We start from the raw sequence: 27,452 nt of genomic DNA on the forward strand, positions 1-27,452 counted from the left end.
TAGGTCTTCTCCCTTTTTTTGATAAGTCTGGCTAAAAGTTTATTAATCTTGTTTATCTTTTTAAAGAACTAGCTTTTAGTTTCATTAATCTTTTATATATATTTATTTAGGTTCTATTTTGTTTATTTCTCCTGATTCTTATTATTTCCTTTTCTCACTTTGGACTTTTCTTTGTTGTTCTTTTCCTAATTCTTTTAGATGTAGGGTTAGATTGTTTATTTGAGATTTTTCTAGCTTCTTATGGTAGGCCTGTAATGCTATGAATTTCTTTGGACAGTTTTCACTGTGTCCCAAAGATTTTAGGTTTTTCTGTTTTCATTTGTCGCAAGGTATCTTTGGATTTCTTCCTTGATCTCATTGCTAACCTATTCATGGTTTTAGTTAACATGCTATTTACTCTCCTTGGGTTTGTGTGTTTCTAGTTTTTTTTTTTCTTTCTTGTAATTGATTTCTATTTCATACCAATATGTCAGAGGAGATACTTGATATAATTTCTGTCTTAAGTTTCTTGAGACTTGTTTTGTGTTTTAGCATGTTGTCTAAACTAGAAAATGTTCCATGTGCACTTGAAAAGACTGTATTTTGCTGCATTGGAGTGAAATGTTCTGAAAAATATCAATTAAATCCATCTGATGTAGTGTGTCATTTAAGGCTGCTGTTTCCTTGTTGATTTTATGTTTGGAAGATCTATCCATTAATGTCAAAGGAGTGTTAAAATCCGCTACAGTGACTGCATTACTGTAACTCTCTCCCTTTATGTTTGTCAAAATTTGCTTTGTACATTTAGGTGTTCCTGTGTTGGCTGCATACATGTTTACAAGGATTATATCCTTTTGTTGGATTGCTCCTGTTACCATTTATGTAGTGTCCTTCTTTATCTCTTATTGTAGTCTGTTTTAAAATCTGCTTTTTCTCATGTAAGTATTGCAACCATAGCTTTTTTTTTCCATTTCTATATGCATGAAATATCTTTTTCAGTCCCTTTAGTAATCAGTTTGTGTGTGTCTTTCATTCTGAGGTGGGTCTCTTGTAGACAGCCTCCATATGGGTCTTGTTTTCTGTTTTTCTTTGCCCAAGGATACGTTTAGTGATGAGAGAGACATTGATTGGTTGCCTCCTATATGTGCCTGACTAGGGATCAAATTTGCAACCTAGCTATGTGCTCTGACCAAGAATTGAACCTACAACCTTTTCATGTACAGCATGATGCTCCAAGCAACTGACCAACCCAGCCAGAGCTATGGGTCTTATTTTCTGGTACTATTCTGCTACCCTATATCATTAAAAAAAAAAATTCATTGGAGAGAGGGAGAAACAGAGGGAGAGAAACATTGATCTGAATGCCCCCAAGCAGGAACCTGGCCTGCAACCCAGTAGTGCCCTGACCAGGAATTGAACCGGTGACCCTTCTGTTTGTAGGCCAGACCTAAATCCACTGAACCACACCAGTCAGAGCTAAGCCATTTACATTTAAAGTGATTATTGATAGGTATGTATTTATTGACATTTTATTTTTTATAGCCATGTTCTTTTTTTCTTGTTGTTTTTTTTTTTTCCTTCTTAAAGAAGACCCTTTAACATTTCTTGTAATACTGGTTTGATGTTAATGGACTCCTTTGGTTTTTTCTTGTCTGGGAAGCTCTTTTTTCTCCTTCAACTTTAAATGATAGCCTTGCTGGGTAAAGTAATCTTGGTTGTAGGTCCTTGATTTTCATCACTTTAAATATTTCATGCTAATCCTTTCTGGTTTGAAATGTTTGTTGAGAGTCCATCAGCTTGACAATCTAATGGGAGAAAGTAACTGTCTTTCTCTTGCTGCTTTTAAGACTCTTTGTCTTTAACCTTTGCCATTTTAATTTTGATATATCTTGGTGGAGGCCTCTTTAGGTTCATCATTTTTAACACTATGCTGTTCCTGGACTTGTGTGTCTTTTTCCCCCCATCAGATTAGAGGTTTTCAGCCATTATTTCTTCAAAGAGGCTCTCGATACTTTGTTCTCTTTCTTCTTCTGTACCTCTGTGATGTGGCTATTGTTATGTTTCATGTTGTCCCTAAGGTCTGTTAAACTATGCTCATTTAAATTTTTTTTTTCTTTTTGTGCTCTCCTGGGGTATTTCCAACTACTTTACCTCCCAAATTCCTGATTCGGTCTTTTGCTTCATCTAATCTACTTCTTTCTAGTGTATTCTTCACTTCAGATATTGTATTCTTCATTTCAGATATTGTATTCTTCATTTCTGACTGGTTTCTTTTTTTTTGGTCTCTGTGTCTTTTATGCTTACTATCTTTTAAGTTCTCATTGAGTTTATCCATCCCTCCTAAGTTCCTTAAGCATCCTTATAATTACTGTTTTGAATTTTATATCTGCTAGATTGCTTGCCTCCGTTTTATTTCTTTCCAATGATTTCTCCTATTTTATTTGGGGCATGTATCTTTGTCTTCTCATTTTGGCTGCCTGTGTTTGTTTCTGTGTGTTAGGTAGATCTGTTATGTCTCCTAGTCTTGGTAGGGTGGCCTTGTGTAGCTGGTGTCTTTTAGGACACAGTGACGAAGTCTCTTGATCACCTAAGCTGGGTACTCCAGAAATGTAACTTGTGTGAGCCCTCCTGTTGTGGTTGAGTATGATCGCTGCTGTCCTGTCCATGCTTCCAGTCAGCCCTCAGGCTAGATGACTGTGAGGATTGACTCAACCACAGTTTACAAGCTGCTGTGTGGGTGCTGACCACACAAAGTAGAATTTGCCTCAGCAGGGTTTGGTGCCTGCTGAAATTTCCCTTTGAATTTGCTGTTTGTGGAGCTCAGCTGGTTTTTGCTCTGATGTTGTCCTGAGCTTTCTACTGGGTGTATTGGTCCTGGGACCTCTTGGGAGGGACTCCAGCTCAGGTCAGTTTTAGATGCTGCCTATGACTGGCCCTGCACAACCTATTTGGAACTACAAAGTAATCTACAGTTTATGGCTGCCTCTGGTGGGCCTGGGTGTGTGGGGGAAAGGTCAAGCTGTGCATCAGGCTGGTTGGTCTATACCAGCACTAAACCTGAAGGCAAGTCAGCAAAAGGCCCAAGGCACCCTGAGATCCACATCCGTCTGCCTCTGCCTATCAGCTACCTGTTAGGCTCAGTCACCAAAAGAGCTTTTTGGTGGTACATGAGTTTTGTAAGGTAGATTCTCAGTGAGTCACCAAGTAGGGGCGAGTGCTATTCAGCAGGTTGATACAGATTTAAACTTGATGCAGTGCTGGGTCTGAGTCCACTCATCAAAAGTTACAGGGTATACCAGGGCTAGTGGACACCTGCCTAGTGCCCACAGACCGTTGTGGTGGAGTGGGATCTCTGGGAGTCATCAGGGTGCAGTCAACAGAGTTTATCAGTCCCAAACAGACTAAGATTTGGCTGTGTGGAAGGAGGGCTCTATGCCAGTTGGGTATGTGAGGAAAAAATTCACTCTGTCCTAGAGCCATGCAACTCAGCTTGTCCAGGATTCTGGTCAGACCTGGAGAGCTTGAGCTCTCAGGAGGGCAGGACCACTGGGAGACAGGAGGGTGGGGCTAGAGGATCCTGCATGAGGAAGTGGTGGTGCTGTTCAAGCTCGCAGAAGGAGGGGAGTCTCGCCCCAGAGCCACACAACTCAATCTCTGGCACCCCCATAGTCTGCACAGACCTCTACACGCCAGACACAAATAGCTGACTCCTCTGCAGAGCATGGATTTTGCAGGGCAGGATCATGGGACTGTTGTATTCCCTCAGGCTGATGCCATATGGAGGGGAATGCTCCACTGAAAAAAGATGGTTTCTGTGATGTGAGAGAGGTACTCAGCCCCAGGACTCTGGTGGCCATCTCTTCAGCTTTCTTCATGGAGCCACACAACCCCATCTCTCCTTACATGACTCTGCTCCACTCTGAGCCATACTCTCTCCACTGGAGCTCAGGGAGAGTGGCTGTGAATATTCTGTGTGCTGGACCTTTAAGAGGGTATCTGAGTTTCTAGCTGACTCTCATCTCTCCCTAGTGGCCAGAATCCCATCCCAAATGATTTTCACGGCCAGATGTTATGTGGGCTCCACTTCTTGGCTCTGGTGCTTCACTTGGGGAGTCTGGTATGGGATTGAGACCCCTCACTCCTCAGGAGCAACCTTTACAACTGTCACATACCAGAATTCTCAGCTGCTGCAGGTGGGTGCTGGGCCAGCCTTTTTTTTCATCTCCACCCTTTCTTCCATTCTCAGCATGGCTTCTTCTCTAAGTTCTTAGTTATAAGATTTCGGTTCAGCTAGTCTTTAGTTGATTACTTGGGTCAATTTTTCTATATTTTAGTTATAATTTCAGTTTGGTCTTGAGAGGATTTGAGTGTAACTCCTACCTACTCCATTTCCATCTTGTTTTGCCTTTTATGCTTTTCTTAATACCTGTAGAATCTGTAGTGTTTGACCTTTTTCATTCCTGGTACTGGTAGTATGTGCCTTCTCTTTCTGCTCAATGAAGTCCCTTAGAGATCAGTCCTTTTTATTAGTCTTTTCCAAGAACCAACTTTTGGCCTGGTTACACTTCTTTGCCTTGGTAGTTCTTGGATGCTTTCAAATAGATGAATTTTTCCAGCTAGTTCATTTGTCCTCAGTAAAAGGAAGGTTTGCTTGAAATTACCTAGATCACCTATAAGTAAGTGGAAGCAAAATTCTTACGTATTTTCTTGCCATTGAGATAGTGTAAAAAAGGCACTGGCTTTGGGTTTAGGTGCCTTTCATTTAATATTGAAATATTACTTGAGCAACTGTTATATGCCATATACTGTACTAAGTGCTGGGATCACAGTGATGAATGAGAGTTTTTGCTCTTAAGGTGATTAAAATGCAATAGAGGAAGGAAGCAGTTTAGATACATTGTTTTTTTGTTTTTTATTTTTTGACAGAGTACTTAAAATATTTTAGTGTGCTTAGAAAGCATACCTAGCATCCATTTTAAAAGGTTATCTGTACATTTGAGTTCATTAAAAATAATCTATAAAAAGAAGCTTTTTGTACTCTATAATCTGATTATATAAACTATAATAATTATTGACATTATTCCCTTTTTAACCATGAAGGTGAGAACTGTATTGTGCACCTCTCTCCATTTATTGAACCCAAGGGATCACCCATACTAAGAAAGTTTGAGTACCTGATACATTTAATATACTATGTAGGGAAAACATTCTGGATGGCCCTGATCCTGATTGATCAGGAAAGACCTCTTGGAGGGGGTGATAACTAAGCTGAAACAAAGGATTCGTGGGAGCTAGCCTGGTATAGGTATAGTAGGAAGGTAGAATACTAGATAAATGTCCAGACAGCATGTTGAATTTCTAGAATTATTTGTATGACTGTATCAAACAGTAGAACATGAAAGATGTGGAAGATAGGAAAGAACAGAGACCAGGTCATAAAAGACCTACTTCAATATTGGGAATGAATAGAAAATGGAGAGTGAAATTAGGGTGTGGGCAGAGAGCAATAGTTAATAGATTTTTTTTTATAATAGTGCAGGATCAGGATATCAATAAGGGCAATGGAACCTGATATATTTAGGAGGAAAAACAACTTGATTCATTGTAGAAAACTAAAGAGAAAGAAGGAATGACTGACAATGTGGATGCCATTTTCTGAGGTGGGGAGCACATTTGAGCAAAAGATTTAGGAGGAACATTAAGGAGTTCCATTTTGGATTTCTTTGATTTAAGTGCAGATGGTAGAAGCCAGAAAATGGCATGTGATTCAAGTTAACAAGAGAGGAAAAAAGAGAATTTATATAATAGTGCATGGGTGGCAAACATAAAGCCCAAGGGCAGAATCAGGCCCTCCACCTTGTTTTATCTGGCCCGGCACCTTGTTTCTACCCGGGCGGCCGTGCCAAGCCCTTGCTTAACTGTTAAGGAGTAGTTACATTTATACAGTCCTAAAATTACATTCAGCCCTTTGAAGGCAACTGCGAGGCTGATGTGTCCCCCTGTGAAAATGAGTTTGACACTGCTGTTAGAGAGTGAAGCTAATGTAATGAGATCTGTGAGGTGAGGGGGTGTATCCTAAGCACTTTACTGGAAGGAGGGACAGGAGAAAATGAGGGTCAAAAAAGATGCAGATGAGTGTATATCGCAGGTGGAGTGGTAGGATGTTAAGGGATTTCCTCTCCAATAACTCCTATTATTTGAAGTAGTATGCTTGGTTGTTTGCTGAGAAATGGTGGAAGAGGGGTTGGAGATATTTGTGTAGCACGGAGATTTTCCTAGGGTGCTTGGCAGCAATGAGGGTACAGTTGAAATTGGGGGTAGTACATTTGTGGCAACATGAAAATCAGTAATTTTTCTGTACTGCAATTGTAGGAAATGTAGGCTGCTGGATTCATCAGGTTAAGGCTTTCAGATTAAACAAGGCAGTAGAACAAGGAATTGAAAATATTGGCAAGCAGTGGTTCAAGTACCACATTTTTTGGACTATAAGACACACACACACACACACACACTTGGGAGGAATGATGGTTGTTAATGCTGCTGTTGGGTTCTGTTTCCATTTATATTGGTGAAATATTATGTTATTAAATATTTTACCACATTTTTTGCTTCAAAAATTGTTTTCCTATTTTCCTCTAAAACCTAGGTGAGTCCTATGGTCCGAAAAAATACAGTAATTTTTGTCTATATGGGATAGAAGAAAGTGAAGGTGGGAAGGGATTGATTACGTTCATGAAAATTACAGGGGAGAGAAGGCTGAAGGTCTCAGTGTGATCAAAGAGTGGATCAGAAGAGTATCTGAGTGAAAGCTAGAAGGTGAAATATTTATTTTTTTTAACTTCTAGATTGTGTTTTAAGTGAAAGTAAAACATGCTTTGTAGCATTGGCTAAAACAGTACAGACCATATAAAGAAATTCCTGAAATTTGTATAAGTTGCTCAAAGGCTATGTGTGTTTTTAAAACTTAAAGTATAACTTACATTAAGAAAAATATGTAAGATGCATTTTTTAAGTTTTCAAAGAGTAAACACACTCAAGTGTCTATCTCAAAAAATAGAACGTTGCAAGCACCCTTAGAAATCCCTCAGTTAGTTTTGCCAGTGTTAGATCTTTATATGAATGGACTTTTACAATGCTGTATTGAATACATACCATCTCTGAAAATATTGAAATCACCTAGCACACTGGAAAGTGCTAGCAAAGAAGAGTTTTGTTTTGTTTTGTTTTTGTCCATGTGTTCTTTATACTTTTTCCTGAAAACTCTTTCTCTTTTCCCCTGAAATTCCCTCCGCTCTCCCCTCTGGTCACTGTCAGCTTGTTCTCTATTTCAGTGTCTTTGGTTCTGTTTTGCTTGTTTGTTTGTTTTGTTGATTAGGTTCCTGTTAAAGGTGAGATCATATGGTATTTGTCTTTCATCACCTGGCTTATTTCAGTTAGCATAGTGCTCTCCAGTTCCATCCATGCTGTTGCAAAGGGTAGGAGCTCCTTCTTTCTTTCTGCTGCATAGAATTCCATTGTGTAAATGTACCACAGTTTTTTGATCCATTCATTTGCTGATGGGCACTTAGGTTGCTTCCAGCACTTGGCTATTGTAAATTGTGCTGCTATGAACATTGGGGTGCATAGGTTCTTTTGGATTGGTGTTTCAGGGTTCTTAGGATACAATCCCAGCAGTGGAATTGCTGGGTCAAAAGGCAGATTCAATGAAGGTATGATACAGCACAATTCACACATTTTAGCCAACACTTCTTTGATGAACAGTCATGTAACTGCCACCACAATCAAGATGTACTAATAGTTCCAATTTCTGAAAACTTCTCTTGTGTTTTTGTTTGTAGTTAGCCCTTCCCTGAACTGCCACCCCTGGCAAGGCAAGTACTGATCTATTTTTATGCCCTTTTAATTTTACCTTTAAGGAATGGTTTTTATTTCATTTCATTTCATTTCATTTCATTTCATCTTAGCCTTTTTTTTAAGATTTTATATATTTTTAGAGAGAGGGGAAGGGAGAGAGAGGGAGAGAAAGTGTATGGTTGCCTCTCAAGTGCCCCCATTAGGGATCTGGCCCCATAACCCAGGCATGTGCCCTGACTAGTAATCAGACTGGCTACCCTTTGTTTTGCAGGCTGGCATTCAGTACACTAAGCCACACCAGCCAGGGCAGGAACCACTTTTTAAAAAATTTATTTTAAAATTATAGTTGATATACAATATTATAATAGTTTTGGGTGTACAGCATAGTAATTGCACATTTGTATACATTATGAAGTGATTGCCACATTAAGTCTCAACCATCTGTCACCATACATAGTTTTTACAATATTATTGACTATATTACTTATACTGTACTCTACATCCCTGTGACTAATTTTCTACTGGCTGTTTTGTACTGGCTGTAACTGGCTATTATACTTAGTACTCTTTACCTTTTTCATCAACCTTTCCACTGACCTACACTCTGGGAACTGAAATGTTTGTTCTCTGTATTTATGAATTTTATTTTGCTTTGCTCCTATATTTTTTTACTTTACATATGAATGAAATCATGGTATTTGTCTTTTTCTGTCTGATGTCATTCTTTTTTATGGCTGAGTGATATTTCATTGTATGTACCATATCCTCTTTATTCATTCTTTTATTGATGTTGCATCCTAGGTTGCATCCATATATTAGCCATTGTAAATAATGCTGCAGTGAACATAAGGGGCTTTATATCTTTTGTAGTGTTTTAAGTTTCTTCAAATAGATACTGAGAAGTGGGATTGCTGGGTCATATGATAGTTCTGATTTTAATTTTTTCAGGAAGCTCCATACTGTTTTCCATAGAGGCTATACCAGTTTATGTTGCACCAGGGTTTTTGTTTCAGCACATCCTTGCCAACACTTATTCTTTGTTGTCTTCTTGATAATGGTCATTCTGTCAGGTGTGAGGTGATAAATCTCAGGATTATCTTATGCGATAACGTGGTTTTGCGTTGCATTTCCCTGACATTTATTGATGTTGAGCATTTTCTCATGTTTGTTAGCTATCTCTATGTCGTCCTCTTTGGGGGAATGTGTGTTAAGGTCCTCTGCCCATTTACTAATTGAATTATTTTTTGTTCTTTTTTAAATGCTATACTGTATGAGTTTTTAATATATTTTGGACATTAACCTGTTATTGGATATATCATTTGCAAATGTGTTCTCCCATTCAGTAGGTTGCCTTTTTGTTTTGTTGGTGGTTTCCTTTGTGGTGCAAAAGCTTTTTAGTTTGATGTAGTTCCATTTGTTTTTGTTGTCTTCGACTTAGGAGAGATATGTACAACAATACTGCAAAAAGTTATTTTTTGAAAAATGTATTAAATTTGTTGGGGTGACATTGGTTAATAAAATTTTAAGTTTCAGATGTACAATTTTGTAATATATCATTTTTATATTGTTTTCACCACTTGAAGTCAGTTCTCCTTCCATAACAATTTATCCTACATTTGGATATCCCCCGCTTTTTACTTTGATAATCACCATACTGTGTACTGCAGAGTCTTTAATCCAATTTAACTTTAATTTTATATATTGTATAAGAAAGTAGTCAAGTATCATTTGTACATTTGTATATATCAGTCCGTTTTCCCAACACTGTTCATTGATGAGACTGTCTTTACTCCATTATATATTCTTGCCTGTTTTGTTATAGATTAATTGATCATATAAGCCTGAGTTTACTTCTGTGCTCTCTCTCATCTGTACCATTAATCAGTGTGTCTGTGTGTTTGTGTGTGTGTGCCAGAGTTATACTGTTTGGTTTACTATAGCTTTGTAGTGCAGTTTGAAACTAGGTAGTATGATACTTCCAACTTTGTTGTTCTTTCTCAAGATTGCTTTGCTATTCAAGGTCTTGTGATTCCATATAAATTTGAGGATTATTTGTTTTAGTTCTGTGGAAAATACCATTAGTATTTTAATAGAGATTACATTGGCTCTGTAGATTTCTTTGGGTAATATGGACATTTTATTATTTATATATGTATAGTTTTTTAATTTTTCAATTATGCTTACTTTTTTCACCCATTCCCCCACTTTCCTTCCATCTTGCAAACATCAAAAGGTTCTCAGTATTTGTGAATCTGTTTCTGTTCTGTTTCTTCATTTAATTTGATTTTTAGATTCAATTGTTGATTCATATGTATTTATTCCCATTTTATCATTCATTTTTTATCCTTTTTCCCTCTTTTTAAAGAAGACTCTTTAACATTTTATGTTATAGTGGTTTGGTGGTGATGACCTCTTTAGCTTTTTCTTGTCTGGGAAGCTCTTTATATGTCCTTCGATTCTAAGTGATAGCTTTGCCGTGTAAAGTAATCTTGATTGTAGCTCCTTGCTTTTAATTATTTTAAATATTTTTTGCCACTCCCTCTAGCCTCCAAGGTTCCTGTTGAAAAATCAGCTGACAGTCCTATGGCAACTCCCTTGTAGGTAACTAACTGCTTTTTGCTTGCCGCTTTTAATATTTTCTCTTTGTTTTTAACCTTTTACCTTGTAATTATGAGATGTCTTGGTGTGGGCCTCTCTGTACTTCCTGGATTTGTATGTCTGTTTCCTTCACCAGGTTAGGGAAGTTTTCTGTCATTTTTTTCACATAGGTTTTCAATTCCTTGCTTTCTCTCTTCCCTTTCTGGCACCGCCATGATGCAAATGTTGGTATGCTTGAAGTTGTCCCAGAGGCTTCTTATACTATCCTCACTTTTATGGGTTCTTTTTCTTTTTGCTGTTCTATTGGATGTTTTTTGCTTCCTCATCTTCCAAATCTCTGCTTTGACCCTCTGCTTCATCTCCTCCACTTTTGATGCCTGCATCTGTGTTCATTGGGGATGTCGGCCTATAATTTTCTTTTAAATATATTTTATTCATTATGCTATTACAGTTGTCCCATTTTTCCTCCCCTTTATTCCCTTCTGCCCTGTACTCCCACTTCCACCAGCATTCCCTCCCATTAGTTCATGTACATGGGTTGTACATATAAGTTCTTTGGCTTCTCCATTTCCCATACAATTCTTAACCTCCCCCTCTCTATTTTGTACCTACCATTTATGCTTCTTATTCCCTGTACCTTTTTCATCATTTTCCCCCCATCCCCTCCCTGCTGAAAACCCTCCATGTGATCTCTGTTTCTGTGAATCTGTTCCTGTTCCAGTTGTTTGCTTAGTTCATTTTTGTATTTTTCTTTGTTTTTTAGGTTCAGTTGTTGATGATTGTGGGTTTGTTGTCATTGCTGTTGTCATTGCTGTATTTTTGATCATCTTCTTTTCCTTAGATAAGTTTGTTTAACATCTCATATAATAAGGGCTGGGTGATGATGAACTCCTTTAACTTGACCTTATCTGGGAAGCACTTTGTCTGCTCTTCCGTTCTAAATGAAAGCTTTGCTGGATAGAGTCATCTTGGATGTAGGTCCTTGCCTTTCATGACTTGTAATACCTCTTTCCAGCCCCCTTCCTGCCTGCAATGTTTCTTTTGAGAAAGCCCTGACAGTCTTATGGGAACTCCTTTGTAGGTAACTGTCTCCCTTTTCTCTTGCTGCTTTTAAGGTTGTCTCCTTATCTTTAATCTTGGGTAATGTAACTATGATGTGCCTTGGTGTGTGCTTCCTTGGGTCCAACTTCTTTGGGGCACTCTGAGCTTCCCAAACTTCCTAGAAGTCTATTTCCTTGGCCAGATTGGGGAAGTTCTCCTTCATTATGTTTTCAACTAAGTTTTCCATTTCTTTCTCTTCCTCTTCTCCTTCAGGCACCGCTCTGATTTGGATGTTGGAACGTTTAAAGTTGCCCCAGAGGTTCCTAAGCCTCTCCTCATTTTGTTGAGTTCTTGTTTCTTCCTTCTGTTCTGGCTGAATGTTTATTTCCTTCTTCTGGTCCAAATTGTTGATTTGAGTCCCAGTTTCCTTCCCCTCACTGTTGGTTCCCTTTATTTCACTTTTCCTAGCCTTCACTTTTTCCTCTATTTTGGGGCCATACTTAACCATTTCTGTGAGCATCCCAATTACCAGTGTTTTGTACTGTGCATCTGATAGTTTGGCTATCTCTTTATCACTTAGTTCTATTTTTGTGCTTTGATCTGTTCTTTCATTTGGGTCATATTTTTTGTGTGTGAGTACGCCTGTTACATAATAAGGAGCAGAGCCTTAGGTATTCACCAGGACTGGGTAATACACATGGCTACATTGAGGCACTGTATGTGGGGGAGGGTTTGGAGGGAGAACATTGTCACTTGCTTTGCTCTCTGCTGGCTTTCAGTCACTTCCTCTGCTACCCACAAGTAAATTGGGCCCTTCTGGTGTTGAATCTCGGGTAGGCGAGTTTGTGTACATTCTAGGACCCTATGGATCTCTCCAGTGAACTATCTTGTGAGGCTGGAAGTTTGTCCCTCCACCTCAACCCACACAGGTTTTTACAGCCAAAGGTTTTGAGGCTTTATTTACCCGCACTGGAACCCTGGCTTGTACTGTCTCTCTCCCCAGTTATTTCTCCCAATTTATCTACACGCAGATGTGGGACTGCCCTGTCCGCCAGCTGCCATCTTGCCCACCTGCTCCACCAGCCACCACCTTACCGTGTGTCCTCTCTGCCACGGTTTCCTATCTCTGCCCATCCTGCCTCCCTCCTACCGGTCTGGATGAATGTTTCTTCTTTAACCTCTTGGTTGTCAGACTTCCATACAGTTTGATTTTCCGTCATTTCTGGTTATGTTTTGTTTTTAAATTTGTTGTTATCCTTCTCTTGGTTGTGGGAGGAGGCAAAATATATGTATGTATGCCTTCATCTTGGCCAGAAGTTAATTTTCTTATTTTTGAAGTGTCTTTGTCTGATGCTGGTATCAGACTAATGCTGAACTCATAGAATGAGTATAGGAAATTTCTTCTTCAGGTTCTTTTTTTTTTCTTTTTTGTAATAGTTTGAAGGATAGAATGTTTGGTGGTTCACCTGTGAAGCCATTTGTCGCAGGAATTTAGTTTGTTGGCCTTAAAAATTTTTTTTAAGATTTTATTTGCTTCTTTTTAGACATAGAACTAGGGAGGGAGAAGGAGAGGAAGAGAAACATCGGTGTGAGACAGAAACTGATAGGTTTCCTCTTGTAGACACCCTGAACACGGACTGAACTCACATCCCAGGCATTTACTCTTACCAGGAGTCAAACCGGTGACCTTTTTCTTTGAGTTATACAATACCCAATCAACAGAACCATACCGGTCGGGGCTTGGCAATCTTTTGATTACTGATTCTGTCTCTTCAATTTTTGTTCCTTCCTGGTTAAGTCTTGGAAGATTGTGTATATATAGGAATTTATCTGTTTCTTCTACATTATCTAATTTGTTTACATAATAATTCATGGTATGTTTTTAACAACCTTTGCATTTTGTGCTGTCTGTTGTCACTTTTTCATTTCTGATTTTTTTGGCCTCTATTTTTCTCTTCATTAGTCTGGCTAAAGTTTGGTCATTATTCTTTGTCTTTTCAAGGAACCAGCTCTTTATTACAGTGATCTTATCTATTGTGTTAAAGAAATTTTAAAAAATTGATTTTGAGAGAAGAAAGGAGAAAGAGAAACATCGATTTGTTGTTCTACTTATTTATTTATTCATTGTTTGATTCCTGTATGTGCACTGGTCTGGGTGATCAAACCTGCAACCTTGGCATATTGGGATGATGCCCATCTTTATTATTTCCTTTCTTTTACTCACTTTGGCTTTGTTCTTTTTCTAGTTGTCTTAGGTGTAAAATCAGGTTGCTTTTTTGAGATTTTTCTTTTTCTTGAGGCTGGCCTGTATCACTATGAATTTTCTTTTTAGAGTTACTCTTACCGTTTCTGTAGATTTTGGATTGTCATGTTTTTATTTTTATTATTCTCTGGATATCTTTTCACGCTCTCCTTGATCTTGTTAACTCATAGACTTTAGTGGCATATTGTTCAGACTTCACATGTCTGTGTTTTTTTCAGGAGCCTTAGAATCAATTTCCCCTTTCATATCTTTGTTATCAAAAAAGATGCTTGATATGATTTCAGTCTTCTTAAATTTATTGAGACTTGTTACGCAGCCTAATGTGTTGTCTTCTGAAAATGTTTCATTTGCAGTCAAAAAGAATGTACATTTTGCTGTTTTGTGGTGGAATGTACTGCAAGTGTCTATTAAGTTCATCTGATCTAATGTGTTATTTAAGACCATTGTTTCCATGTTTATTTTCTGTTTGGATGATCTACCTATTGATGTCAATGGGGTATTAAAGTCCTGTATCATCTTTATATTACTATTGATCTCTCTCTCTCCATGTCTGTTAATATTTATATATGTAAATATGTAAGTGCTCCTACATTGGGTTGTGATGTTTACAAGAGTTATATTCTCTTGTTGGATTGGTCCCTTTATCATGATATAATATCCTTCTTTTTCCCTTGTTACAGCCTTTGTTTTAAAGTCTAATTTGTCTTAATATAAGTATTACTACCCCAGCACTTACATGAAATATATTTTTCCATTCCTTCATTTTCAATCTGTGTGTCTTTCAGTTTGAAGTGAGTCTTTCATGGGCATTATATGAACAGGTTTTGTTGGTTTTAAAAATCGAATCAGAGTCTGAATCCTTTTTTTGTTTTTAATCTTCACCCAAGGAGAGAGAGGAGTAGGGAAGGAGAGAAACATGGATCGGTTGCCTCTCATACATGCCCTGACCAGGGACTGAACCTGCAACTTAGGCATATGCCCTGACTTGGAATCAAACCTGTGACCTTTTGATTTACAGGACAATGCTCCAAGCAACTGAGCCACTTTCCAGCCAGGGCCAGACACCCTGTGTCTTTTGATTGGAGCATTTAGTTCATTTACATTTAAAGTAATTGTGGGTAGATATGTAGTTGTTGCCATTTTATTGTTTTCTGATTGTTTTGTTCTTCTGTTTCTTCTTTTGCTCTCATACATTAATAACTTTTTATAGTGGTTTGTTTGGATTCCTTTCTCTTTATTTTTTACATATCTGTTATGTGGTTACCATGAGATTCTTATATACCAAAATTATGTGTTTTGGTGGTCTGTTTTAAGTTATTGGTTGCTTATGTTTGAACACATTCTTAAAGTATACCTTTTTTTTACTTACCCTCTCATTTTTGTCATATTGTACATCTTGTGTGTGTGTATATATCCCTTAATTTATTATTGTATTTGCACGTGATCACTGCTTTTCTTTATTTTAGCCTTCAAACTAGCCTTATGATTGATTAATATACTAGTTACTGTTTGTCTTTATCAGTGAGATTTTTTCTTTTCTGTCTTTTCTTATTTTTAGTTTTTTACCCTTTCTTTCCCCATTAAAGGAGACTTTTGGACATGTTAGCTTTGTGGTGATAAACTCCTTTTGTCTTGGGAAACTCTTTATCTCTCCTGAAATTCTAAATGATAACCTTACTGGGTAGAGATATTATTGGGTGTAGGTATTTTCATTTCATTACTTTGAATATATGTGCCATTTCCTTCTGGACTGTCAGGTTTTTGTTGGTGAATCTGCTGATATCTTTATGTGGTCTTCCTTGTTCATAACTAGCTTCATTTCTCTTGCTACTTTCATTATTTCCTCTTTAACTTTTGGCATTTTAATTATGATGTTGATGTGGACCTCTCTGGGTTCATTTTATTTGGAACTCTGTGGTTCCTGGACTCATATGTTTAATTGCTTTGCCAGATTAGGGAAATTTTTCATCTTCTTTTTCCCCTTGAAATAGGTTTTTATCCCCTACTGTCTCTTATGCTTCCGTGACCCCTATGATGTAAATGTTGCCGCATTCAATGTCCTAGATGGTCCTTAGACTATTCTCATTTCTTTGGATTCTTTTTTCTTTTTGCTCTTCCCACTGGGTCATTTCTACTACTTTGTCTTCCAGATCACTGATTTCCTCTTCTAATCTGCTGTTAATTCCCTATAGTATATTTTTCACTTCAGTTATTGTATACATTTCTTTTTTATATTTTCTGTTTCTCTGTTTTTCTCACTCAGTCACCTATTTTTGTCCTGAATTTGTAAGCATCCTTATAACCACTGTTTGAACTCTATCTGGTAAATAGCTTGTTTCCATTTTGTCTTATTTTGTTTTGGAGTTTTGTCCATTTATTTCATTTGGGACTTCTATGTCTCCTCATTTTGCTGTATTTCTGTTAGTTTCTGTGTATTAGGTATATCTGCTATGTGCCTCAGTATCAAAAGAGAGGCTTTATGTAGGTGTCCTATGGGGCCCTGGGGTGCAGTCCCCCTATTCACCAGAGCTCCAGGATGTCCACATATGGGTTGTATGTGCCCTCCTTTTATAGTTGTGCTGAGATTGCTGCAGGTACATTGTTGGGTGGAGTTGTCCCTTAGGCCAACTGGTTGTGAGTATGGGCCATAACTACAGTGGACAAGCTGTTGTGTGGGAGCTGACAAGAGTGGGAGTTGCTTTAACGGAGCTCTGGTGTGAGCCAGGACAGCCTATCAGGTTTCTGGGTTGTGGAATTTTTAGGTGGAGTCTGGTGTGGTTACAGGCCAGGTGTGTCTGAACTGGAGCCTCTTAGGAGGGGCTATAGTGTGACTGAAGCTGGCCTTGGCCTGCTGTGGCTATGCTGGACATGGAAGGGGCTCTGGGGCAGGCTGAGGCCAGCCAATGATGTCTGAGACTAGTCACTGCTGTGCAACTCTTGGGGCCGCTTAATTGTAGTGATTGTGCAAGCTTTGGCTGGTCACTGCTTATGCAGGGCATGTAGATGCTGGGAGAAGCTATGATGGAAGCCAAGGCCAGTTACCACTTGTGCCAGGCTTATGGCCTCTTTGTAGGAGCTATGATGCAAGTTGAAGGTGGTCACTGGTTGTGCCACGCTTGGGGCCACTTGATTAGCACTATACTGCAAGCAGAAGTTGGTAACTGCTGTGCTAGGCTTGAGGATGTTTGGAAGAAACTGCAGTGTGCACCCAAGGTTGGCTGCTGCTTATTCGTAATGTCTGGAGCGGCTGGAAGAGTGTCAGCCCAGCAATTGGAATAGGTTGGTGAGGGGTCTAAGGGAAACTACAGGGCAGGGCAGCAGATGTTAGCCAGGTTAATGGAGAGTAACAGATTTTGTACCTGCCTGCACTGAGCCAGCTAAGTGAGAGAAAATCTCAACAAGGAGATAATAGCATCTGCCAGCACCTCTGTCCCCTGAGATAGTTCCCACCAGTCTTTGCCCCTGCTTTCTTAGCTTGGAGTTACTCCCTTTGAGTCCTCATATGACCCAGGCCCTTTTTAATCTGCTGCCTGTGCAGGAGCTTGGAGCAAGTAGGTTTGGCATGAACCCTTTAAGATCTGATGACTTTCCTAATTTAGGTGATTAAAAGTTTTATTCTCATGGTTTGGTGCCAGCTGAACAAACTTTCCCTGTTTCTGATCTATAGTTTACCAGCCCCACTACAGAATTTAATATGTGCTTGTAAATTAAAATAGTGGTTAGATAGGTGAGGAATGAATATCTGCTGCATGAAGGCCCAAAAGAGCTTTTGAGATTCTGCAAAAATGTATTATCTTGATGTGGGTGGTGGCTATACAGATTTATACACATAAAAATCCATCAAGCTAGACACATAAAGTTTGTGTACCTTAAGTTGTATCTCACTTTTTTTAAAAAAGCTATAGGTTTTTAAATTCTACCTAAAATGATCCTTTTTCTCTGGCCAATTTTTTTTGTAAGTAACTTTCAGCTTTTATATTGTTTTTAGCTCTTTATTCTTTTTTATTCCCATTAACTCATAAAAGCATTCTTAGAGGCAGTAATAGATGTTGGTAACATTAAAATATATGTCACCAAAATTCTAGTAATGACCATTTTATAGTTATCAGTAAATTATATATGCCTGGCAATGCTTAGAATCTATTACATACTATCATCTGTCATGAGGGCCTGGCTCTTTTTACACATTTCCCCCCGTGTCTAGTATATTTGTGGTACTTTTATTTTTTTCTCTGCGTCCTCTGTAGTTCATAAAATTCTTCTCAAAGTGTAAACCACACACTCTTTTTAAAAAAATATTTTAGTTATTTATTTTTAAGGAGCAGAGAAGGGAGGGAAAAAGGATGAGAAACATATATGTGAGAGAAACATCTATCTGTTGCTCCTCTCACATGCCCAGACTGGGGATCAAACTGGCAACCCAGGCCTGTGCTTTGACTGGAAATTGAACTGGGTACTTTTTCCTTTGCAGGACAGTGCCCAACTGACTGAGTCAAACTGGTCAGGGATAGACTATTAGCTTTATATCACTAAGTACACTCTTTTGTTCAGCTAGATTTTGTTGTTGTTGTTATTATTTAAGCAAGACTGCCTTGACAGGTAAGCAATGCACTGATTTATAGTCTGGTGTGAACTCCTTGTCCCATTGGAGACCAGTCGTTTCAGTAAACTGGTTTATATCTTAAGGGTTAACAATTTAATTCTATCAAATATACAGTATATTGACAGGGAGGGGGTGAGTGACAGGAGTTATAGTGCGCAAATGAGTGTGAAAGGACTTTTGTCCTTCTACCATCTGAATTCCTTTTCTACATTTCTAGAACTCCTTTATTTTTTAGGGTGAGTGGCAGGACCTCCTTATAACCACAGCTGGGTAGATTTAGCCAGGCAAATGCCACCAGTATGAACCACAGCAGAGCCAGTGAGACCGAAAAGCGGAACGAGGTAGATTCTGTCCTGTCAGGGGTGGCAGTAGCGGTAGTGTCTTTCCAAGACCAATTCTCTGGCAGTTCTGGATATGTTTCCTGGCTGTGTAGCCTATAAGTCAGGTTCTGGTAAGATTGTTATCTACTACCTGTCTTTTCATAAGTATATTTCCTGCATAGCCACAAATAGGTTTTTGTTGTTTTCAGCTAAGAACCCTGACTAGAAAAATATGTACTTAAAACAATTGTACCGTTTACTCAAAATTGATTATAAGCAAAATTTATTTTCTCTTAAGTAAATTTACAGTTTTAAAATGTTTTAAACTAGACTTATTTTGTGAGACATGTTGCAGACAATAAAAATTCTAAAGCAATTATTTCAGCCCTGGCCATGTGGGTCAGTTGACTGGGGTGTTGTCCCATACACAAGAAGTTTGCTGGTTTGATCTTTGGTCAGGACACATACCTACATTGTGGGCTTAGTCCCTGGTCAGGGCATGTATGGGAGGCAACTAGTTAATTGATGTTTTTCTTTCTCTCCTTGCCTCTCTAAAGCCAATAAAAACATTCTTGGGTGAGGACTAAAAACAATAATCATTATTTCATTTTAATATTTGTATTTTAAAATTTCAGTATATTCCATGGACCATGTGCTGCTGTGTATGCCTGAAATACTTGAAATGCAAGTTTGGAGAGACTGCCATCTAAATGCTTGGCTGGATTAAGCGCCTAATTAGGATGGTTATTCAACAGGTTGGGGTAAAAATGGAATCGGTGAGTGCTCAAAACACATTTTAAGATCTAGGCATTTAGACCTTTTAAGAATTATTTTCTCAGAAAGGGAAATGCATCTATATATGACCAACATTTTGATATGAATTTAATATGTTTATATACTACTTAATTTGCTTACTATTTAAATGATAAAAGAGAATTTTTACTTAGCATCCAAGCAAGGGAATAACTTTCTGGGTTACACTGAAAATTTACCAGTATTCATCTGACTGTGAAAAGCAATGCATTTGTCAACAAAGAACAAGTGCTGGGGAAGATAAGGAGAAAAGGGAACCCTAGTGCAGTGTTAGTGGGAATGCAGACTTGTGCAGTCACTGTGAAAAACAGTATGAGGTTTCCTCAAAAAGTTATAAATGGAACTGCCTTATGACCTAGCAGTTTTCACTTCTGGGAATATATCCTAAGAATCCTCAAATGCCAATTCAAAAGAATATGTGCACCCCTATGTTCATAGCAGTGTTATTTACAATAGCCAAAATCTGGAAACAGCCTAAGTGCCCATCAGCTGATGAATGGTTAAAAAATCAGTGGTACATTTACTCAGTGGACTACTACATGGTCATAAAAAGGAAGGAATTCTTTTGTGACAGCATGGATGGAATTGGAGATTATTGTGCTAAGTAAGTGAAATAAGCCATCCAATGAAAGACAAATATCATGATCCCACTTATATGTGGAATCTAATGAACAAAATAGACTGAATAAAATAGAAACAGGCTTGGATACATGCAACAGACTGACAGGTATTGGGATGGAGAAGGCGGGACCGAATGAAAAAAGGTGAAAGGATTAGCCAAAGAACACATGTGCATAACCCACAGACACAGACAACAATGTGGGAATGGCCACAGGAAAGGGACGACAAGGGCTGGGTGGAGGTGGTCAAAGGGGGGGAAATGGGGACATCTCTAATAGTGTAAACAATAAAAGAAAAAAATAATGTATTTGTTATTAGGGAGGAAAAGTGTTAAATATATATAGAAATGATTGAATAAAATATGTTTGACTAACATATAACTCAGTGTTGGAGAATTATTAATATTGAATGTTGCTATAATTAGTTTAGCACCCAACTGTTTAAAGTAAAAGGTAAGTCATGTCTTCTGTAATATAACAACTATAGATATGAAGAAAAATTAATATATGGTTATTCCATACCAAAGATGATCTTGACATTTAAAAAAAATTTTTTTACATAATTTATTCCAGATCCAATATACAGTTATTAGAGCAATAGTTGTGCCAAGCATATTTTGTGGATTTTTTTGTTTTCATTTTCAAATTTAATGTTTTGTTACAGATGACATGGAATTAGCTTTATTAAAGATATAAGCATGGAACATAATTTGAATATGTGTATACTTTTTAATGTACTATTTTTACTTTTTATTTTGTGTCTTTTCATATCTTCTTAAAAGAAACTGAACTTGAAATTCCCCTAACCATTCCCTCCCTGAATGTTACATCTATTTTCTTTGGAGGTAAAAAGCAAAGAACCAAATTAACTCACCTTTTTTTATAACTGTATAATTTTGAGATTATTAGCTTGAGGATCAGCCATAGGAAAATGGTTTGTAAAGTTAGTATTTTGCCCTGACTGATGTGGCTCAGTTGGTTGGGCATTGTCCTGGAAAGCAAAGGGTTACCCATTTGTTTCCCAATCAGAGAACATGCCTGGGTTGTGAGCCTGTGTGAGATGAGAGAAGCAACCCTTCAATGATGTTTGTATCACACATCAATGATTCTCTCCCTCTCTTTTTCCCTCCCTTTCCCTTTCTCTAAGAATAAATAAATCTTTTTTAAAAGGTAATAGTATTTCATCTTTTTTAGTTGCATCTTTCTACGTTTTGGACTTCACTTAATGCAGGTATAACACCTTCTTATTTGTTACTTGTTACTATTTTACTACATAGGGTTGGTTAACATTTTAGTACTGACAGTGAAAGAATTTCTTTTGCTTACAGAAAGATGTCAATCTTTTTTCATTTATGACTCCCCCAAAGTGAAACTTTACAATTTATGATATCCTATTTATTTGCAGTTTTAATAAGAAGTATATTTGGTAGAAAGTTTGTAGGTCTTGAATTCAAACAAACCTGGGTTATTTATCTTTGCCAGTTATTTTCTCTATCTACAAATTACAAGTAAGGACTATTGCAGGATTAGCCTGTAGACTCAATAATAGTATATGTAAAACACCTAGCACAGTGGTTTCTGTATGATGTAGGTACATATAAAGGTTAGTGTCCTGTGGTTTTGCTCTGTCATCCCCTGCCCCAAGTTAGATGAATGTGACTGGTGCTGATTGAGGCTAAAGTAAAAAAATAGTATTTCAGGAACAGAGTACACATGTTAGCTTATTCATTTATTTAGCTTTGTTCATTTTGAACTGTAAAATGGATGCCTTTTATCAAAGAATGGACCAGGTAAGAGAGCATTAACTTGTTCCTGATACTGTAATTACAACTGAGGGCCCTTTCCACTAATAGATGATCAAGATCCTTTTTTCCTGTAACATATAATTGTCAACTTGGATCATTTAACTGAAGATCTGTGTAAAACAAGTTTTCTTGTGACATAAAGCAATTTACTCCTTTGGAGTCATTTTCTACCTTAGTTTGCAAGTTCTCTTAGTCTGCTGTCAAAGATTAAAAAGGTATAGTGGACCAATATTTTACTTTTGGGCATCAGAAATTTAAAAAAAAAACTTTTTAACTTCACCTTTTGGTTTTCTCAGTGGTTTAATAAATAACTTGATACTATGTTTTGAAAGTATTCCAAGAGAAGAAACTACCTTTGTTCTTTACATAATTTAACTGCCTTAAAAAAAGTCCAAGCTTTGAAATCAGGGTTCTGTTGTTGCCATCATGACAGGTGGTGATGATTACTTTTCTGTATTTTAATCTACACATCAGCACCACCATAATAGCTATCGCAGACTGGCTTACTATGTATGCCCAGTTCTTTTATTTGTGTTACGTATGTTCACTAGAACCAGACGTTCAGAGTGTTTAACTGACTTGACCAAAGTTACCTATAAGTGGCAGAGATGTAATAACCCAGTTCTGATTCTAAACTTCCTTCTCATTTTCGTGTACTTTGCTACATTAATTGAAGACATATTACATATAAATACATTAACTCATTTAATACTCATAGGTTCATGAAGTAGATACTGACCTCATTTCATAGCTGAGGGAATGGAAACATTGCATAGAGGGATCAGTTATTTAGCCAGTTTTATACAGGCAATAAATGATAGAGCCTACTTTCAAAGCCACGTCTGTATGCTGTTTTCTCTTCAGTGCCTTCCACTTGGCTCAACATTTGTTTGAAACCATATATTCACATATGTACAAGCTTTCTCCTCAGTCTATTACTACATTTGTGTCCTTAAGCAAATATATATATATTTTTAGATATTTTAAATTTATTTATTTTTAGAGAGAGAGAAACATCAATGTGCAGTTGCTGGGGGCCGTGGCCTGCAACCCAGGCATGTGCCCTGACTGGAAATCGAACCTGCGATGCTTTGGTTCACAGCCCGCGCTCGAATATTTTTGCTCCACTGAGCAAAAATATATTTTTTAATTATATTTTATTGATTGTGCTATTACAACTGTCCTGATCTTTTCCCCTTTGCCCCCTTCCTCCACCCAGCATCTCCCACTCCCTGATGCAATGCCCCACCATTATTCATGTCCATGGGTCATGCATATAAGTTCTTTGGCTATTCCGTTTCCTATACTGTACTTTACATCCCCATGGATATACTCTAGCTACCTATTGGTACTTCTTAATCCTCTCACCTTTTCATCCATTCTCCTACACTGCCCTTCCATCTGGCAACCATCAAAACATGCTCTGTATTCATGTTTCTGTTTCTGTTCTTGCTTGCTTGCTTAGTTTGTGTTTTTTTAATTCAATTGTTGACATATTTTATTTATTGCCATTTTATTGTTCATAGTTTTGATCTTTTTTTATTGTTCAATTATCGTTGTCCCAATTTTTACCCCATTGGTCTCCCCTGCTCAGCTCCCCCCACCCCACAGTGAATCCCTACCCTGTTGTCCTTTACCATGGATCCTTTATACATGTTCCTTGACTATACTCTTCCCCTTCTTTCCCCTATTATTCCTCTCCCCTCTGGTCCCTGTCAGTTTGTTCCTTATTTCCATGTCTCCGGTACTATTTTACTCATTTGTTCGTTTTATTCATTAGGTTCCACTTACAGGTGAGATCATATGGTATTTGTCTTTTGCCACCTGGTTTATGTCACTTAGCAGGTACTCCCTAGTTCCATACATGCTGTGACGAAGAGCATGAGTTCTTTTTTTTTCTGCAGCATAGTATTCCATTGTGCAAATGTACCACAGTTTTCTCATCTACTTATTTACTAATGGGCACTTAGACTGTTTCTAGCACTTTGCTATTGTAAATAATGCTGCTATGAACACTGGGGTGCATAGCTTCTTTTGAATTGTTTCAGGATTCTTAGGGTATAATCCCAGCAGTGGGATGACTGGATCACTTCTTTTTCTTAAATAAGTCTCTTTAACATTTCATATAATAATGGTTTGGTGATGATGAACTCCTTCACTTTTTTTCTTGTTTGGGAAGCTCTTTATTTGCCCTTTGATTCTAAATGATACCTTTGCTGGGTAGAGCAATCTTGGCTATAGGTCCCTGATTTTGATGACTTTGCATATTTCTTGCCAATCCCTTCTGGCTTGAAAAGCTTCTTTGAGAAATCAGCTGACAGTCTTATGGGAACTCCCCTGTAGGTAACTAACTTCTTGTCTCTTGCTGCTTTAAGATTCTAACCTTATCTTTAACTTTTGGCATTTCAGTTAATGACGTGTCTTGGAGTGGGCCTCTTTGCAGCCATCTTGTATGGGACTCTCTTGCTTGCTCTCACGGACTTGCTTGTCTATTTCCTTCACCAAATTAGGGAAGTTTTCTTTCATTATTTTTCAAATAGATTTCCAATTTCTTACCCTTTCTCCTCTTCTTCTGGTACCCCAGTGAGGCAAATGTTGTCCCAGAGGCTGCTTACACTATCCTAATTTTCTTGGATTCTCCCTTTGTTTAAAATATCTTTTATTGATTATGCTATTATAGTTGTCCCTTTATTCCCCTCTGCTCTGTACCCCCACTTCCACCAGCATTCCCTCCCATTAGTTCATGTACATGGGTTGTACATATAAGTTCTTTGGCTTCTTCATTTCCCATACAATTCTTAACCTCCCCCTCTCTATTTTGTACCTACCATTTATGCTTCTTATTCCCTGTACCTTTTTCATCATTTTCCCCCCATCCCCTCCCTGCTGAAAACCCTCCATGTGATCTCTGTTTCTGTGAATCTGTTCCTGTTCCAGTTGTTTGCTTAGTTCATTTTTTGTATTTTTTCTTTGTTTTTTAGGTTCAGTTGTTGATGATTGTGGGTTTGTTGTCATTGCTGTTGTCATTGTATTTTTTGATCATCTTCTTTTCCTTAGATAAGTTTGTTTAACATCTCATATAATAAGGGCTGGGTGATGATGAACTCCTTTAACTTGACCTTATCTGGGAAGCACTTTGTCTGCTCTTCCGTTCTAAATGAAAGCTTTGCTGGATAGAGTCATCTTGGATGTAGGTTCTTGCCTTTCATGACTTGTAATACCTCTTTCCAGCCCCTTCCTGCCTGCAATGTTTCTTTTGAGAAAGCCCTGACAGTCTTATGGGAACTCCTTTGTAGGTAACTGTCTCCTTTTCTCTTGCTGCTTTTAAGGTTGTCTCCTTATCTTTAATCTTGGGTAATGTAACTATGATGTGCCTTGGTGTGTGCTTCCTTGGGTCCAACTTCTTTGGGGCACTCTGAGCTTCCCAAACTTCCTAGAAGTCTATTTCCTTGGCCAGATTGGGGAAGTTCTCCTTCATTATGTTTTCAACTAAGTTTTCCATTTCTTTCTCTTCCTCTTCTCCTTCAGGCACCGCTCTGATTTGGATGTTGGAACGTTTAAAGTTGCCCCAGAGGTTCCTAAGCCTCTCCTCATTTTGTTGAGTTCTTGTTTCTTCCTTCTGTTCTGGCTGAATGTTTATTTCCTTCTTCTGGTCCAAATTGTTGATTTGAGTCCCAGTTTCCTTCCCCTCACTGTTGGTTCCCTTTATTTCACTTTTCCTAGCCTTCACTTTTTCCTCTATTTTGGGGGCCATACTTAACCATTTCTGTGAGCATCCCAATTACCAGTGTTTTGTACTGTGCATCTGATAGTTTGGCTATCTCTTTATCACTTAGTTCTATTTTTGTGCTTTGATCTGTTCTTTCATTTGGGTCATATTTTTTGTGTGTGAGTACGCCTGTTACATAATAAGGAGCAGAGCCTTAGGTATTCACCAGGACTGGGTAATACACATGGCTACATTGAGGCACTGTATGTGGGGGAGGGTTTGGAGGGAGAACATTGTCACTTGCTTTGCTCTCTGCTGGCTTTCAGTCACTTCCTCTGCTACCCACAAGTAAATTGGGCCCTTCTGGTGCTGATTCCCAGGTGGGTGGGTTTGTGTACATTCTAGGACTCTGTGGGTCTCTTCAATGAACTCTCTTGTGAAGCTTGGAGTTCTCCTGCCTCCGCAACCCCATAGGTGTTTTCAGTCAAAGGTTTTGAGGCTTTATTTCCCCGAACTGGAACCCTGGGTTACACAATCTGTCTTGTTCCCCAGTTGTTCCTCCTGGTTTATGTGCACACGAATGTGGATCCGTCCTGTCCACCAGCTGCTACCTTTCCTGGTCTTCTAGCCACTGCCTTGCCGCAAGCCCTCTTCACCCTGGCTGCCCATCCCCGCCCTTCCTGGTCTGGATGAATGTTTTTTCTTTAACTCCTTGGTAGTTGGAGTTCCATACAGTTCAATTTTCTGGCAGTTCTGGTTAGTTTTTTGTTTTTAAATTTGTTGTTGTCCTTCTTTTGGTTGTGGGAGGAGGCACAGTGTCTACCTTTGCCTCTGTCTTGGCTGGAAGTCTGGATTCTCTTTTATTTTTGTTCTGATTGGTTGTTTTTTGCTTCTTTCTATTCCATATAATTGATTTGAATCTTGGTTTCATCCACCCGCTCTACTGTGGTTTCCCTGTAAATTGTTCTTTACTTCAATTAGTATATACTTCATTTCTGACTGGATCTTTTTTATGCTGTGAAGGTCCTCACTAAGTTCCTTGAGCATCCCTGTAAACAGTATTTTGAACTCTGCATCTGATAGATTGCTTATCTCCATTTTGTTTACCTCTTTTTCTGAAGTTTTGTTATGTTCTTTCATTTGGTCCAAGTTTCTTTGTCTCCTCATTTTGGCTACCTTGCTGGGTTTGTTTCTCTGTTAGGCAGAGCTCTGCATCTTGGTAGTGTGTCCTAATGTAGTAGGTGTCCTGTAGGGTTGATCCAGTCACCCAGCCTCCCTTTTAACCCAAGCTGGGAGCTCAAGGTACACCCTTGTGTGGGCTCAGTACACTGTCCTCTTGTAGTTGAGCTTTGGTTGCAATTGGCAGATCAATGGGAGGGATTTACCCAGGTCATTCAGCTGCAAAGAGCAAAACGGACCACCAGCCTCTGCCCCCCATGGGAATATCAGCTGTGTAGGGGCAGGATGATGGTGCTACGATGTGGTCTGTAGCTGTCCAGTGTGTGTGCTGGCCCTGGGGTTTCCCAGGTGGTGCAGGCTAAGGTCAGCCCCAACTTAATGTGTTGCCCAGGGAATCCAGCCTGAGATATAATGCAATCTGAGATGGCTGCTACTTGTGCTGGGCTTGGAGAATCGCAGGTGAAGCCAAGGTGTGGATCTAGGCTGGTTGCTGCTAGTGCCGGGATGGGGGCTTACTGAGGCCATCTGTTGCTTGTTTGAGAGGATTTAGAAAGTTGTTAAGCATGAGCTAACACCAGCCATTTTTATGGAAAGGCAGCTTGGGTGGGCCAGTAAATTGGATGGGGCAGAGTCTGGGGGATCTCCAAGGCAGATCAAACAGTGTTAGG

General features: G+C 38.5%; 1 protein-coding gene across 4 annotated transcripts in view; it reads left to right on the top strand.

The window, feature by feature from the left end:
- Window positions 1-27,452, top strand: part of MTFR1 (mitochondrial fission regulator 1) — a 73,551-nt gene that overhangs the window by 13,281 nt on the left and 32,818 nt on the right. For 2 of the 4 annotated variants that reach the window (XM_045861506.1, XM_045861508.1), the window contains exon 2: window positions 19,294-19,434. In XM_045861506.1, the coding sequence (XP_045717462.1) occupies window positions 19,369-19,434 (66 nt within the window). In that variant the 5' untranslated portion in view covers window positions 19,294-19,368. Of the gene's footprint in view, window positions 1-4,050; window positions 4,173-7,817; window positions 7,851-19,293; window positions 19,435-27,452 lie in introns of those variants that run through there. The other 2 variants (XM_045861505.1, XM_045861507.1) reach the window with 2 other exon arrangements.

Source organism: Phyllostomus hastatus, unplaced genomic scaffold (genome assembly GCF_019186645.2).
Source record: "Phyllostomus hastatus isolate PE091 unplaced genomic scaffold, TTU_PhHast_1.1 phas_scaffold_21, whole genome shotgun sequence".
In the NCBI taxonomy this organism is placed as follows: Eukaryota; Metazoa; Chordata; class Mammalia; order Chiroptera; family Phyllostomidae; genus Phyllostomus; species Phyllostomus hastatus.